This window comes from Agelaius phoeniceus, chromosome 26, assembly GCF_051311805.1.
Source record: "Agelaius phoeniceus isolate bAgePho1 chromosome 26, bAgePho1.hap1, whole genome shotgun sequence".
Classification (NCBI taxonomy): domain Eukaryota; kingdom Metazoa; phylum Chordata; class Aves; order Passeriformes; family Icteridae; genus Agelaius; species Agelaius phoeniceus.
The window spans coordinates 976,675-988,791 of record NC_135290.1 but is presented as its reverse complement, the minus strand read 5'-3'; the positions used below and the strand labels follow the sequence as shown (position 1 = coordinate 988,791).

Sequence of the window (12,117 nt, the reverse complement as noted above, 5' to 3'; positions counted from 1 at the left end):
GCGTTCCCGGGCTCCGGAGCCCGTCCTGAATTATTGACGGCGTTTCCACTGCAGGCAGGGCTGGCATCCGAGCTGGGAATTCTCTGCTGAGGCCTTGGAGCCCGCAGGGATTTGGGCTGGGGCTGGAGGAGTTTTCCATTCCTGTCCTTGACAGCTTTCCCTGCTGTTTCATTCCAGGTCTGAGCTGTGGTTCCCTCTCCCGTTATCCCCCTGCTCCTCCTGCCCGCAGATCCAGCAGTGCTGGGTTCCAGCGTCCCCAGGAGCTGCTCCCTGATCCCAGGGGCTCCGGGCACCTCCTGCAGCCCTCGGGAGGAGCCCCTGGAGCTGGAAAAGGCCCACGGAGAACCGGGCAGGAGCCAGTCTGGCACCGGAGCCATCCAGCCTCTTCTTTGGGATTGCATCCCGATCCTTTGGGAATGCGGCCGTGCGGGAGCAGCTGGGATCCTCCCCTCCTTCCCTCCCTCCCTGAAATCCCCCCTGGATGCTGGGAGAGGGTTTGGGATGGGATTCCCAAGGTTTTCCCTCCCCCTCGGCACAGGACAATCCAGGGATGGGGAGAGCTCTGTCCTGGGCCATGGATGGGAGGGAAAACAACCCCAGAACCTGCTGGAAAACCGGGAATGTTTGACATCGCTGTCTGTGGGGCAGGGCCGGCCTTTGGGGTCTGGGGAAAACCGGGATAACTCCTGGATCCAAGGCAGCAACAGCCGCCGGCACCGGGAATTCCGGGGATGCTCGGTCCCGCCCGGCTCCCGCCGTGGCTTTGGGGTGCGGGGGTTTTTCCTCGGGCGCTGCTGCTCCCGCAGCTCCTCCCCGGCTCCCGCGCGGGCCGCGGCTCCTGGAGCAGGAATTCTCCTCTCCAGGCTGGAAGAATGGCCCGTCCTGGTCTCCTTAGAAACCGCGGCTCCGCATCCCCCCGGCAGCCGCGCATCCTTGGAGCCTCCTCCTGCTCCCGCCCGCTCCCGGCGCTGCTCCCGCCGCCGATTCTCGGCAATTCCTCCAGATTCCTCCAACTTTTGTGCCGAGATTTTTTTCTTTTTTTTTCTTTTTTTTTTTTTTGGTTTGTTTTCTAACGAGAGAATTTTAACGGGTTTTGTGTCTCCTTCCTCCCGCAAATCCAAGTCCTTCGGGAATGTTTTTAGTTCCCCACGTTTCCCCTCCCTCCCCTCCTCAATCCCCGCTCCCGTTATTTCCTGGAAAAGCGAAATTTCCCAGAGCTTTTCCCAACTTTTGGGGCTCTGTGAGGAAAAGTCTCCGCGTGGATTCTGGAGGCTCCGTGGATTTTGGGGAGCAGCTCCTGCCTGGATGTGGGAGCTCATCCTGAAATTCCGCCAGCAGCCGGCAAAGAGCTCTGGGGAAGGGATTTATTTCGGGAATAAATCAATTTTGGGAAGTACAAACCCTGCTCCAGGGGCAGGACCTGTCCTGTGAGGGGGGGAAGGAATTTTTGGAGTTGGCCTGGTGCTCTGGATTCAGGGAATTTAAGGGGGGAAAGGGAAGGGAAGTGGCTTTTTTTGGTCTTTTCTGGAGGAGGGAAGGTGCCAGTGGAAGGTGGGAGACGGAAGTTTGGATGTCTGCGAAGGGGAGGAGGTTGGGAATGCCCCAAAAATAGGAGCCTGAAATTTGGATGTCTGGGAAGGGGAGGAGATGGGAACACCTGGGAACTGGGAATACCCAGAAAGGTGAGAGACTGAAATCGGATGTCTGGGGAAGGGGAGGAAATTGGGAACACCGCAAAAATGGGAGCCTGAGCTTTGGATTCCTCGGGAAGGGGAAGAAATTGGGAATACCCACACAAAGGGAGTCTGGGAGCCCAGGTCCTGGCAGCCCAAAGCCGGAGCCCATTCCCAGGAAGGAGCTGGACTCGGGCCTGGATCGTGGCCATCATTCCCAACCCCACACGTTCGTTTTCCCTCTCCTGCCGCCACTTCCACAAAAAAACTCCCACAAAAAACTCCGGCCCTGCCTCGGTGCCACCGTGAGCGCTTTATTCCCTCCCCGGGGCGGCGCGGGGGAGTTCCCGTCCCTTGTTCCTTCCCTGGCAATGAAATCCCGGCCCTGAGCTCCCGTTCCCACCCCTTTGCCCGGGATCGGGGCTGGGATCGGGGCAGGGATCGGGGCTGGGATCGGGGCTGGGATTGGGGCTGGGATCGGGGCAGGGATCGGGGCTGGGATCGGGGCAGGGATCGGGGCTGGGATCGGGGCTGGGATCGGGGCAGGGATCGGGGCTGGGATTGGGGCAGGATTGGGGCAGGGATTGGGGCTGGGATTGGGGCAGGGATTGGGGCAGGGATCGGGGCTGGGATTGGGGCAGGATCCGGGCAGGATCAGGGCAGGGAGGGGATGGAGGGGAAGCCGGGCCTGAATCAGCCCCCGCGGGGATCCCTCGCCGTTCCCGCACACCGGGCCCGCTCCGCCGGGATTGCTCCACCGGGAATGCAGCCCCGAGCCCCCCGCGGCACCGGCCCGGCGTGGGGAGAGGCCCCTGCCCATCCCGGGAGCCTTTGGGATGGGAGAACTCCCCCAGCTCCTGCCGAGCCGGGACCTGGGGCAGCCGGGGGTGCCCGGGGCAGCGGCACCATCGGGCGGCTTTTCCCCCCTTTCCCGAGCTCTTCCCGGTCTCCAGGGGCTGCGACCCTTCCCTCGGAGCCCTTTGAACCTGGAATCCCCAACCCCAGTCCAGGCCGAGCCATTATTGCACTGAGGAACCCGAGTCCCGACCGTGGCTCTGTCCGGTTCCCACATCCCAAACCCAGCCCTCGCTCCCCATCCCGGGGCCGCCGCTGCCGCTCTTCCACCGCGCAAAACGGGAAATTCTCCTCTTCCTTCCACGCCTGTGGTTTCCAGGGAGCATTCCCCGCTCCAAAGGCACCCCCATCCCTCCCCTCCCGCCCTTGGGAACCCGCCGGGATCTCGGGAATCGCGGGCCGGGAATCGCGGGCCGGGAATCGCAGCCCCGGAATTGTGACCCCAGAATCGTGGTCCGGGAATCGCCACCCTGGGAATCGCTATCCCAGAATCCCAGCCCGGGAATCGCCACCCTGGAATCTCGGCCCGGGAATGGTGGCCCCGGAATCCCGGGAATCGCTGTCCCGGGGCTCAGCCCGAGGGGAAGTAGGGCCGCTGGCTGTGGCTGTTGTAGTCGGGACACACCTTCTGCACCAGGCGGTAGTCGCTGCTGTAGAAGGTGATGTACACGCACACGGCGCGGAAGGGCTGCGAGCACAGCCAGGCTGCGCGGCTCTGCGTGTGCTCCTGCGAGCACGTCTTGGCCGGGTCGAAGGTGCACAGCGAGGTCTTCCTGGCCCGGGCCACCTGCTCCGACTCCACGCGGCAGTTGAACACCTTGGACTCCTTGGCCTCGATGAAGATTTGCTGCTCCAGGTCGAACTGCACGGCCTTGGTGGGGGGCACGAGGCTCACGGAGATGTTGCCGTGGCCCGTGGAGTTGTGCTGGAAGAAGACGTTGACGCTGCCGTTGCCGTGATCCACGACCTTGCCCGTGATCAGCAGGTTCAGCTTCACCGTCTTGATGTTGGAGTAAAAGTCTCCCCAGCCGAAAAGCTTCTGCAGCCTGCCCGGGGCCGGCCGCGGGTCCCGCTGTGCCCGGGGGCCGAGATCCCGCCCGGGCCGGTTCACCGGGGCCGCCCCGAGATCCCGCCCGGGCCGGTTCACCGGGGCTGCCCCGAGCTCCAGCCCGGGCCGGTTCACCGGGGCCGCCCCGAGCTCCCGGGAGCCGCTGCCCGGCCCCAGCAGGGTCCGGTTCTGCGGCGGGGCCGGGCTCAGGCCCGGGAGGGGCTTTGGGGAGAGCAGCTCCCGCAGCTTCGGGGCTCTGCCGCGGGCCCGGGGCTCGCCTGGATCCGCTCCTTTCCCGGCTTCCTCTGGAGCGCAGAACACCTGGACACGGGGATGGAGGAGCTGCGGGTGGCACCGAGCCCTGCCAGCCCCTTCCCCATGGTCACCCACGCCTGCCAGCCCCTTCCTTAGTGTCACCCACCCCTGTCAGCCCCTTCCCCATGGTCACCGAGCCCTGCCAGTCCCTTCCTTAGTGTCACCCGCCCCTGCCAGCCCCTTCCCCAGTGTCACCCACCCCTGCCAGCCCCTTCCCCAGTGTCACCCACCCCTGCCAGCCCCTTCCCCAGCTCCTTCCCCAGCCTCGCTGCCCCGATTTCCCCTTCATTCTGCTCTGTATTTCCCCTCCGGCAGCGGCACCTCCAGCTCTCCTCTCTCCCGGCTGCCCCGGGAATGGGTGCGAGCAGCCGGGGTTCGCTCTCTGCCGGCTCAGGGCACAGCTCCCGCACCCCCTGCGCCCCTGCAACCCCGCCAGGGCCTGGGGACACCCGGGGGACAGCACAGGACAAGGGACAACAGCGCGGAGCTGTCACCCGGGGAGCTGCCCCCGGCTCCTCCGCCAGCTCCGCTCCCTGAGCCCCCAAAGCGCCACATCCAGGGGCAGCCGGGGGGGCCGCAGCCGCATCGCCCGGGGCTGGGGGACCCGGAGAAGCCGCGGGGTGCCCGGGGCTGACCCGGCCCAGGCGGCAGCGGGGAGCGGAGGAAGCTCCGGGAAGCGGAGCCCGGAGCCGGCCCGGCCCCGGCTCTGCCCCAGCCCTCCCCGGGCCGCCGAGCGGGGCTGGGGGCGTGCGGATTTCTGGGGCGATCCGGAGCCTTCTCCCCGGCAGCCCTGCCCGCTCCCCGCGGCCGAAGAACAGAAGTTTTGGGACGCGTTTTTTTCCCGGGGGCGGGCGGGGATGCGGGCTCGGCTTCGGGGATCGCTGCCGCTCCCCGCACGCCCCATCCCCGCGGCTGCGCGACCCCCGGTTCCCCGCAGCCCCCGTCCCCCCTGCCCTGCCCGCCCGGCGCTCACCAGCAGCGCGATGCTGCCCTGGAGGAGGAGGAGGACGCAGCTCCGAGGAAGAAGATGCATTTTCCAGCCAGCGCCGCCGCCTTCTCCGCGGCTCCGCTTTGGGGAGGGTTTCGCCGGGATTTTCCTCCTTTTTCCGTCTTTCCCTCCCTTCTCCTCCGGCGTCAGCGAGGGGAAGGGGGGGTCCCCCAGCGGAGGGGCTCCCTACGGCCCCCCCCGGCCCATGGTGGCCCCGGCAGCTCCCGCCCCGCGGGGCCGCTCCGGGTCCGGGCGAGGCGCGGCGGCTTCACCTGCGGCCGCTGCCGTCCCCGCGTCCCCTTGGCTGTCGCCTCCCCTGTCCCCCTGCCCGCCCCGCCGCCTCCCGGCCCCCTCGGCCGCCCCTGCGCTCCCCCGCCCGCCGCTCGCCCGAGTCTCAGGGAAACTCCGCTCCATCCCCGGCTCGCTCCATCCCTGCTCGCTCCAGCCGCGCTCCGGCTCCGCTCCCGCCTCCCCCGCCAGGTGCCGGGGCCGAGCGGCACCTCCGGAGTAACCCTTTGGTGCCCGCGGCCCAGCAGAGCCCCCCCGAGGGGGTCCCTGGGGGATGGGGGGGCCCTGGGGGGCTCTGGCAAAGTCCCCATCGCTCCCTGGGGAGGGGCAGGACCGGGAGAACGGGGCCGGACTGGGATGGGGGCACGGGGGGACCCGCGGGGGTTCCCAGCTCCGTCGTTGTCGCCCTCTGGGATCGGCTCCGTCCCCCCCGCCAGGGAAAGGGAAAAGCCCTCTGTCGCCTCGGTTTCCAGTTCATCCATGAAGGAACGGCAGGGATCCCCCAGGAAGGAGCCAGAGGCCGCGGGTTTGGGGTCTGTGATGGCTTTTGGCCCGTGGAGGGCAGCAGTTCTCCTTTTCCCACCTTGCAGGAGAAGTTGGAATAGCGGGAATCAACTTCCCATGGGCAGGACTGGGGTCAAACCCGGGATTCTCCCGCCTTGAGGAGAAAATCCCGTTTCTTTACATCCCTTTGTGTTCTTCTCCGCATCCCTCCCTCATCCCCCCTTTCCCTGAGCCGCTTTGGGAAGCAAAACCGGAGCGAATTCCCGGGAACGATCCCGGCTTGGAGCAGGATGAGCTGCAGGATCCCTGCCTGCCCCCATCTCCCCCCCGGATTCCCGGGACCGGGTTTGGAGCGGGATTTTTGGGAAGGGGAGCCAGGCTGGGCTCCTGCAGCGCTGCTCGGCTCCTCCCGGGATTCTTGGAAAGCCGAATCCTGCTGCAAATCCGACCTTGGGCAGGAATTTCCTGGGAGCTGGGTCGGGTTTCGCTTCCCTGGGGACACGGCAGGACAGAGGCACCTCCTGGGAACGGATTCCTTAGGGAAAGCTGGGATTTGATGGCCTCGGAGCCTCTCCCGACCTTTCTGATCCTGCCATTCTCAGGCTCCTCTTGAATCCCAGAGGAGATCCCGGCTCCTGCGCCAAAGGGAGCAAAAAAAGTGGCGGATCCCCCTAGAAACCCTCCCTGGCCCCCCGGGCCGGTGAATCCCAGCAGCGGTTCGGGCTCCAGGAGCGCCTGCGGGGGTTCTGGTGCCGCTGAGGTGGAAGCCGAGCCCAGGCGGTGCTGCCAGGCCCTTTCCCGGCGCTGCTTTCCCGGTTTTCTGTTGCCCTCTAGCGGGACCCGGCGCTGGGAAGAGCGGCCGGGACCGGGGGGGTCAGAGAACCGGGAAAGGGGAGAAACGGGCCCGGGAGAGGCTCTGCAGAGCCCCAGAGCCGCTCCCCGCTCCCGGCTCCGCTTTTGGGAAGCGTTTTCCGCCCGAGGGGCTCCAGAACCGGGGGTGGGAGGAGATGGGAGGGACGGAACCGGCCGGGAACGGGAATTTCCTGGGGCACGGGGGGTTCGGGGGGCTCATCCCAGGCCCATTCCCGGGGATCCCGGCGGAGCAGGAGGCGGAGCCGGCCCGGGCTGGCGCGGACGGGCTCGGAATCCCCCGGGAGCCGCGCAGATGGAGCCGGGCTGGGAAAGGCGTGAGCGGGATGAGGATGGGGATTAATCCCGGGATAGGGATGGGGAATAATACCGGGATAGGGATGGGGATTAATCCCGGGATAGGGATGGAGATTAATCCCGGGGTAAAGGGATGGGGATTAATCCTGGGGTAAAAGGATGGGGATTAATCCCGGGATAGGGATGGGGATTAATCCCGGGATAGGGATGGGGAATAATCCCTGTATAAGGATGGGGGTTAATCTCGGGATAGGGATGGGGAATAATCCCGGGATAGGGATGGGGATTAATCCCGGGATAAGGTTTGGGATTAATCCCGGGATAGGGATGGGGATTAATACCGGGATAAGGATGGGGATAATCCCGGGGTAGGGATGGGGATTAATCCCGGGATAATGGTGGGGATTCTTCCCGGGATAAGGATGGGGATTTTTCCCGAGATATTGGTGGGGATTCTTCTGGGAAGCGGCTCCATCATTATCCTGGGATAGGGATGGGAAGGAAAGGAAGGAAAGGGAAGGAAGGGAAGGAAGGGAAGGGAAGGAAGGGAAGGGAAGGAAGGAAGGAAGGAAAGGAAGGAAGGAAGGAAGGAAGGAAGGAAGGAAAGGAAGGAAGGAAGGAAGGAAGGAAGGAAGGAAGGAAGGAAGGAAGGAAGGAAGGAAGGAAGGAAGGAAGGAAGGAAGGAAGGAAGGAAGGAAGGAAGGAAGGAAGGAAGGAAGGAAGGAAGGAAGGAAGGAAGGAAGGAAGGAAGGAAGGAAGGAAGGAAGGAAGGAAGGAAGGAAGGAAGGAAGGAAGGAAGGAAGGAAGGAAGGAAGGAAGGAAGGAAGGAAGGAAGGAAGGAAGGAAGGAAGGAAGGAAGGAAGGAAGGAAGGAAGGAAGGAAGGAAGGAAGGAAGGAAGGAAGGAAGGAAGGAAGGAAGGAAGGAAGGAAGGAAGGAAGGAAGGAAGGAAGGAAGGAAGGAAGGAAGGAAGGAAGGAAGGAAGGAAGGAAGGAAGGAAGGAAGGAAGGAAGGAAGGAAGGAAGGAAGGAAGGAAGGAAGGAAGGAAGGAAGGAAGGAAGGAAGGAAGGAAGGAAGGAAGGAAGGAAGGAAGGAAGGAAGGAAGGAAGGAAGGAAGGAAGGAAGGAAGGAAGGAAGGAAGGAAGGAAGGAAGGAAGGAAGGAAGGAAGGAAGGAAGGAAGGAAGGAAGGAAGGAAGGAAGGAAGGAAGGAAGGAAGGAAGGAAGGAAGGAAGGAAGGAAGGAAGGAAGGAAGGAAGGAAGGAAGGAAGGAAGGAAGGAAGGAAGGAAGGAAGGAAGGAAGGAAGGAAGGAAGGAAGGAAGGAAGGAAGGAAGGAAGGAAGGAAGGAAGGAAGGAAGGAAGGAAGGAAGGAAGGAAGGAAGGAAGGAAGGAAGGAAGGAAGGAAGGAAGGAAGGAAGGAAGGAAGGAAGGAAGGAAGGAAGGAAGGAAGGAAGGAAGGAAGGAAGGAAGGAAGGAAGGAAGGAAGGAAGGAAGGAAGGAAGGAAGGAAGGAAGGAAGGAAGGAAGGAAGGAAGGAAGGAAGGAAGGAAGGAAGGAAGGAAGGAAGGAAGGAAGGAACAAGGCAGGATTGTCTCCTGTGTCTCCCCCAGCCGCTCTTGTTGTGGCTTTTGAGGTTTTAACCAATTAAAGGAACAAATTGTCCATTTGAGTGAAACCCACACTGCGAATCCCAGTCCCAGGGGATCCCGATCCCGAGCCAAAATCCCAGCCAGCAGCAGGAGAAAAATCAATTTTTATCTGAGAAAATCGAGCGAACTCTGAAGCTTTCTCCCTTCTGTCAGCAAAACCCTTTTCTTTTTCTTTCCCCGCCTTTTTAATTTTATTTTTTGGCTCAGACGTTCCTGTTCTCTTTTCTAAAGGGTTGGGATGAGGAGCCTGAACTGAGATTTAGGGAGAGAGGGATGGGGACGCGCTCCCAGCCAGGCTTTGTCTGGAAAAAGGGAGGAATTTGGGGCTGAAATCTGTTATTTTGATACGGAGCTGATTAAAGCACAGCCCTTTTCCAGAGAATTTCTCCAGCCTAATTGGATTTGCTTCCCCCGTTCCCGTGCACTCCTTGTTTGGTTATTTATGGAAAACATCTGTCCGAGGCCTGGCAGCTCCCTGAGCTGGGAATTCAGGGGAAAATCTTGGGGATTTTCTTGGGGAAAAACATCAAAATATTGGGGACCCTCTGGGGGGACAGCGGGGGCTGCCAGGACCCCCCAGCAGGGCAGGGAAAAGCCCCAATTCCATGGGAAAAAATGGAATTTTCCTGGCTGGAAAATCGAGCTTCCTCCCCCCAGTTGTGCTGGGATGAAGCCAGGGATGGATTTTCCAGGTAAAAATCGGGATTGGCGTCCCAGAGCTGACTCAAGCCGTGATTAACGCGGGTAATTAATGCAATTAATCCAATTAATCCCGGGGTGGGAGACGCGGCAGAGGCCGAGCTGTTCCAGGCCGATCTTCCTGGAGATTTCCACCCTTCCCCAGGGGTTTTATGGATTTTGGGAAGTTTTCCTCATTTTCCCACTCCCAGGGGGCTGGGGCTGAGGGAATTGATGCCACTGGAGCCCAATTCCAGCGGGAATCTCCCAATTCCAATGGGAATTTCCCAATTCCAGCAGGAATTTCCCAAATCCAGCGGGAATCTCCCAAATCCAGCAGGAATCTCCCAATTCCAATGGAAATCTTCCCATTCCAGTGGGAATCTCCCAATTCCAGTGGGAATTTCCCAATTCCAGCAGGAATTTCCCAATTCCAGCGGGACTTTCCCCACTCCCGGGGTCCAGCCCCAGCTGGGCGCAGCCGCCGGCCCCAAATCCCGGGATTTGCGGGGTGGGAAAGGGCCGGGAGCCAGGAGCCCTGGAATTCCCGGGATTTGTGGCCGTTCCAGTGGGAATTTCAGTGAATTTCCCCCCCATTTCTGTGGGAATTTCACTGGATTTCCTCCCCCCATTTCAGTGGGAATTTCACTGGATTTTCCCCCCCATTTCAGTGGGAATTTCACTGGATTTCATCCCCATTTCAGTGGGGATTTCACTGGATTTTCCCCCCATTTCAGTGGGAATTTCATTAGATTTCCCCCCCCATTTCAGTGGGAATTTCATTGGATTTCCCCCCTATTTCAGTGGGAATTTCACTGGATTTTCCCCCCCTATTTCAGTGGGAATTTCACTGGATATTACCCCCATTTCAGTGGGAATTTCACTGGATTTCCCCCCCCTATTTCAGTGGGAATTACACTGGATTTTCCCCCCATTTCAGTGGGAATTTCACTGGATTTTCCCCCCCATTTCAGTGGGAATTTCACTGTATTTCCCCCCCCCCCATTTCTGTGGGAATTTCGCTGGATTTTCCCCTCCTATTTCAGTGGGAATTTCACTGGATTTTCCCCCCCTATTTCAGTGGGAATTACACTGGATTTTCCCCCCTATTTCAGTGGGAATTTCACTCTCACATTCCCGGGTTGGCTCCGTGTGAGTTTCCCGAGCTCCCCCCGCTGGGAACGGCGGCTCCAGAGCTGGAAATGTGCGGAGGGTGAAACCCGAGCCGAGCCCAGCTGATGCCAGAGCCTGGCCGGGAGAGGAAAAGGAGAGAAAAACATCCCAGACCTCCCCGGGAAAGTGGGAATATCTGCAGGAATCCATCCCAGAACGGCCTGGCTGGGTCCCAGGCTGGGGCTGCGACAGGGGCACGTTCCTTTGGAGGGACCGGATCCCAAATTCGGGGTGGGAATGGGGGGCTGGCACCTCAAAACCTGGGCTAGAATCCCAAAATCTGGGTTAGAATCCCAAAATCTGGGCTAGAATACCAAAATCAGGGCTGGCACCCCAAAACCTGGGCTAGAATCCCAAAATCTGGGTTAGAATCCCAAAATCAGGGCTGGCACCCCAAAACCTGGGCTAGAATCCCAAAATCTGGGTTAGAATCCCAAAATCAGGGCTGGCACCCCAAAACCTGGGCTAGAATCCCAAAATCTGGGCTAGAATACCAAAATCTGGGTTAGAATCCCAAAATCAGGGCTGGCACCCCAAAATCTGGGCTAGAATCCCAAAACCTGGGCTAGAATCCCAAAACCTGGGCTAGAATCCCAAAATCTGGGTTAGAATCCCAAAATCAGGGTTGGCACCCCAAAACCTGGGCTAGAATCCCAAAATCTGGGTTAGAATCCCCAAATCAGGGTGGGTGCCCCAGAATCTGAGCTGGAATCCCAAAATCAGGACGGGTACCCCAAAATCAGGGCGGACACCCCAAAATCAGGACGGGTACCCCAAAATCAGGACGGGTACCCCAAAATCAGGGCGGACACCCCAAAATCAGGACGGGTACCCCAAAATCAGGGCGGACACCCCAAAATCTGGGTTAGAATCCCAAAGTCGGGCCCGGAACCCCAAACCCGGGGGATCAGCTCCGTTCTGGCGGCCCCGGGGCGGCTCCCGGGGGATTTGGGGCCGCTCCAGGGCTCCTTCCCGGCGCCCTCGGCATTCCCGAGGCCGGGATGGGGACAAAGGGACCTTTCAGGGTCGGGATGTGACTCAGGGCGCCGTCCCCACGCTCTGGGGTTGATCTTTGTCCTTTGTCCTGCTCTGGCCGGAGCTTCCCGCCGGGAGGCAGGGCCGGTTCCTGATGTGCTCACCACAGAATTCCCGGTGTTTTACAAGAGAATTCCCAATGTTTCCCCCAGAGAATCCCAATGTTTCCACCAGAGAATTCCCGGTGTTTCACAAGAGAATTCCCAATGTTTCCACCAGAGAATTCCTGATTTTTTCACCAGAGAATTCCTGATGTTTCCCCAGTGAATTTCCCATGTTTCCCCCAGAGAATCCCAATGTTTCCACCAGAGAATTCCCAATGTTTCCACCAGAGAATTCCCAGTGTTTCACCAGTGAATTCCCAATGTTTTACCAGAGAATTCCTGATGTTTTCACCAGAGAATCCCAATGTTTCCACCAGAGAATTCCTGATGTTTCCCCCAGAGAATTCCTGATGTTTTCACCAGGGAATTCCCGATGTTTCCCCCAGAGAATTCCTGATTTTTTCACCAAGGAATTCCCAATGTTTCACCAGCCAATTCCCAATGTTTCGCCAGTGAATTCCTGATTTTTCCCCCAGCCAATTCCCAATGTTTTCACCAGCCAGTTCCTAAAGTTTCACCAGAGAATTCCTGATTTTTCCACCAGTGAATTCCCAGTGTTTTCACCAAGGAATTCCCGATGTTTTCACCAAGGAATTCCCGATGTTTTACCAGCCAGTTCCTGATGTTCTCACCCGTGGATTCCC

The 12,117-nt window shown here is 60.2% G+C and overlaps 1 protein-coding gene across 1 annotated transcript; it reads right to left on the bottom strand.

Moving 5' to 3' along the window:
- Window positions 1–1,967: 1,967 nt before the first annotated feature.
- Window positions 1,968–5,218, bottom strand: NXPH3 (neurexophilin 3). Its single transcript, XM_077190883.1, has 2 exons — window positions 4,865–5,218; window positions 1,968–3,897 (listed from the first exon to the last, which is right to left on the bottom strand). The coding sequence occupies exons 1-2, from the start codon at window positions 4,922–4,924 to the stop codon at window positions 3,100–3,102; spliced, it is 858 nt and encodes a 285-aa protein (XP_077046998.1). The 5' UTR covers window positions 4,925–5,218; the 3' UTR covers window positions 1,968–3,099.
- Between the last annotated feature and the right edge of the window lie 6,899 nt (window positions 5,219–12,117).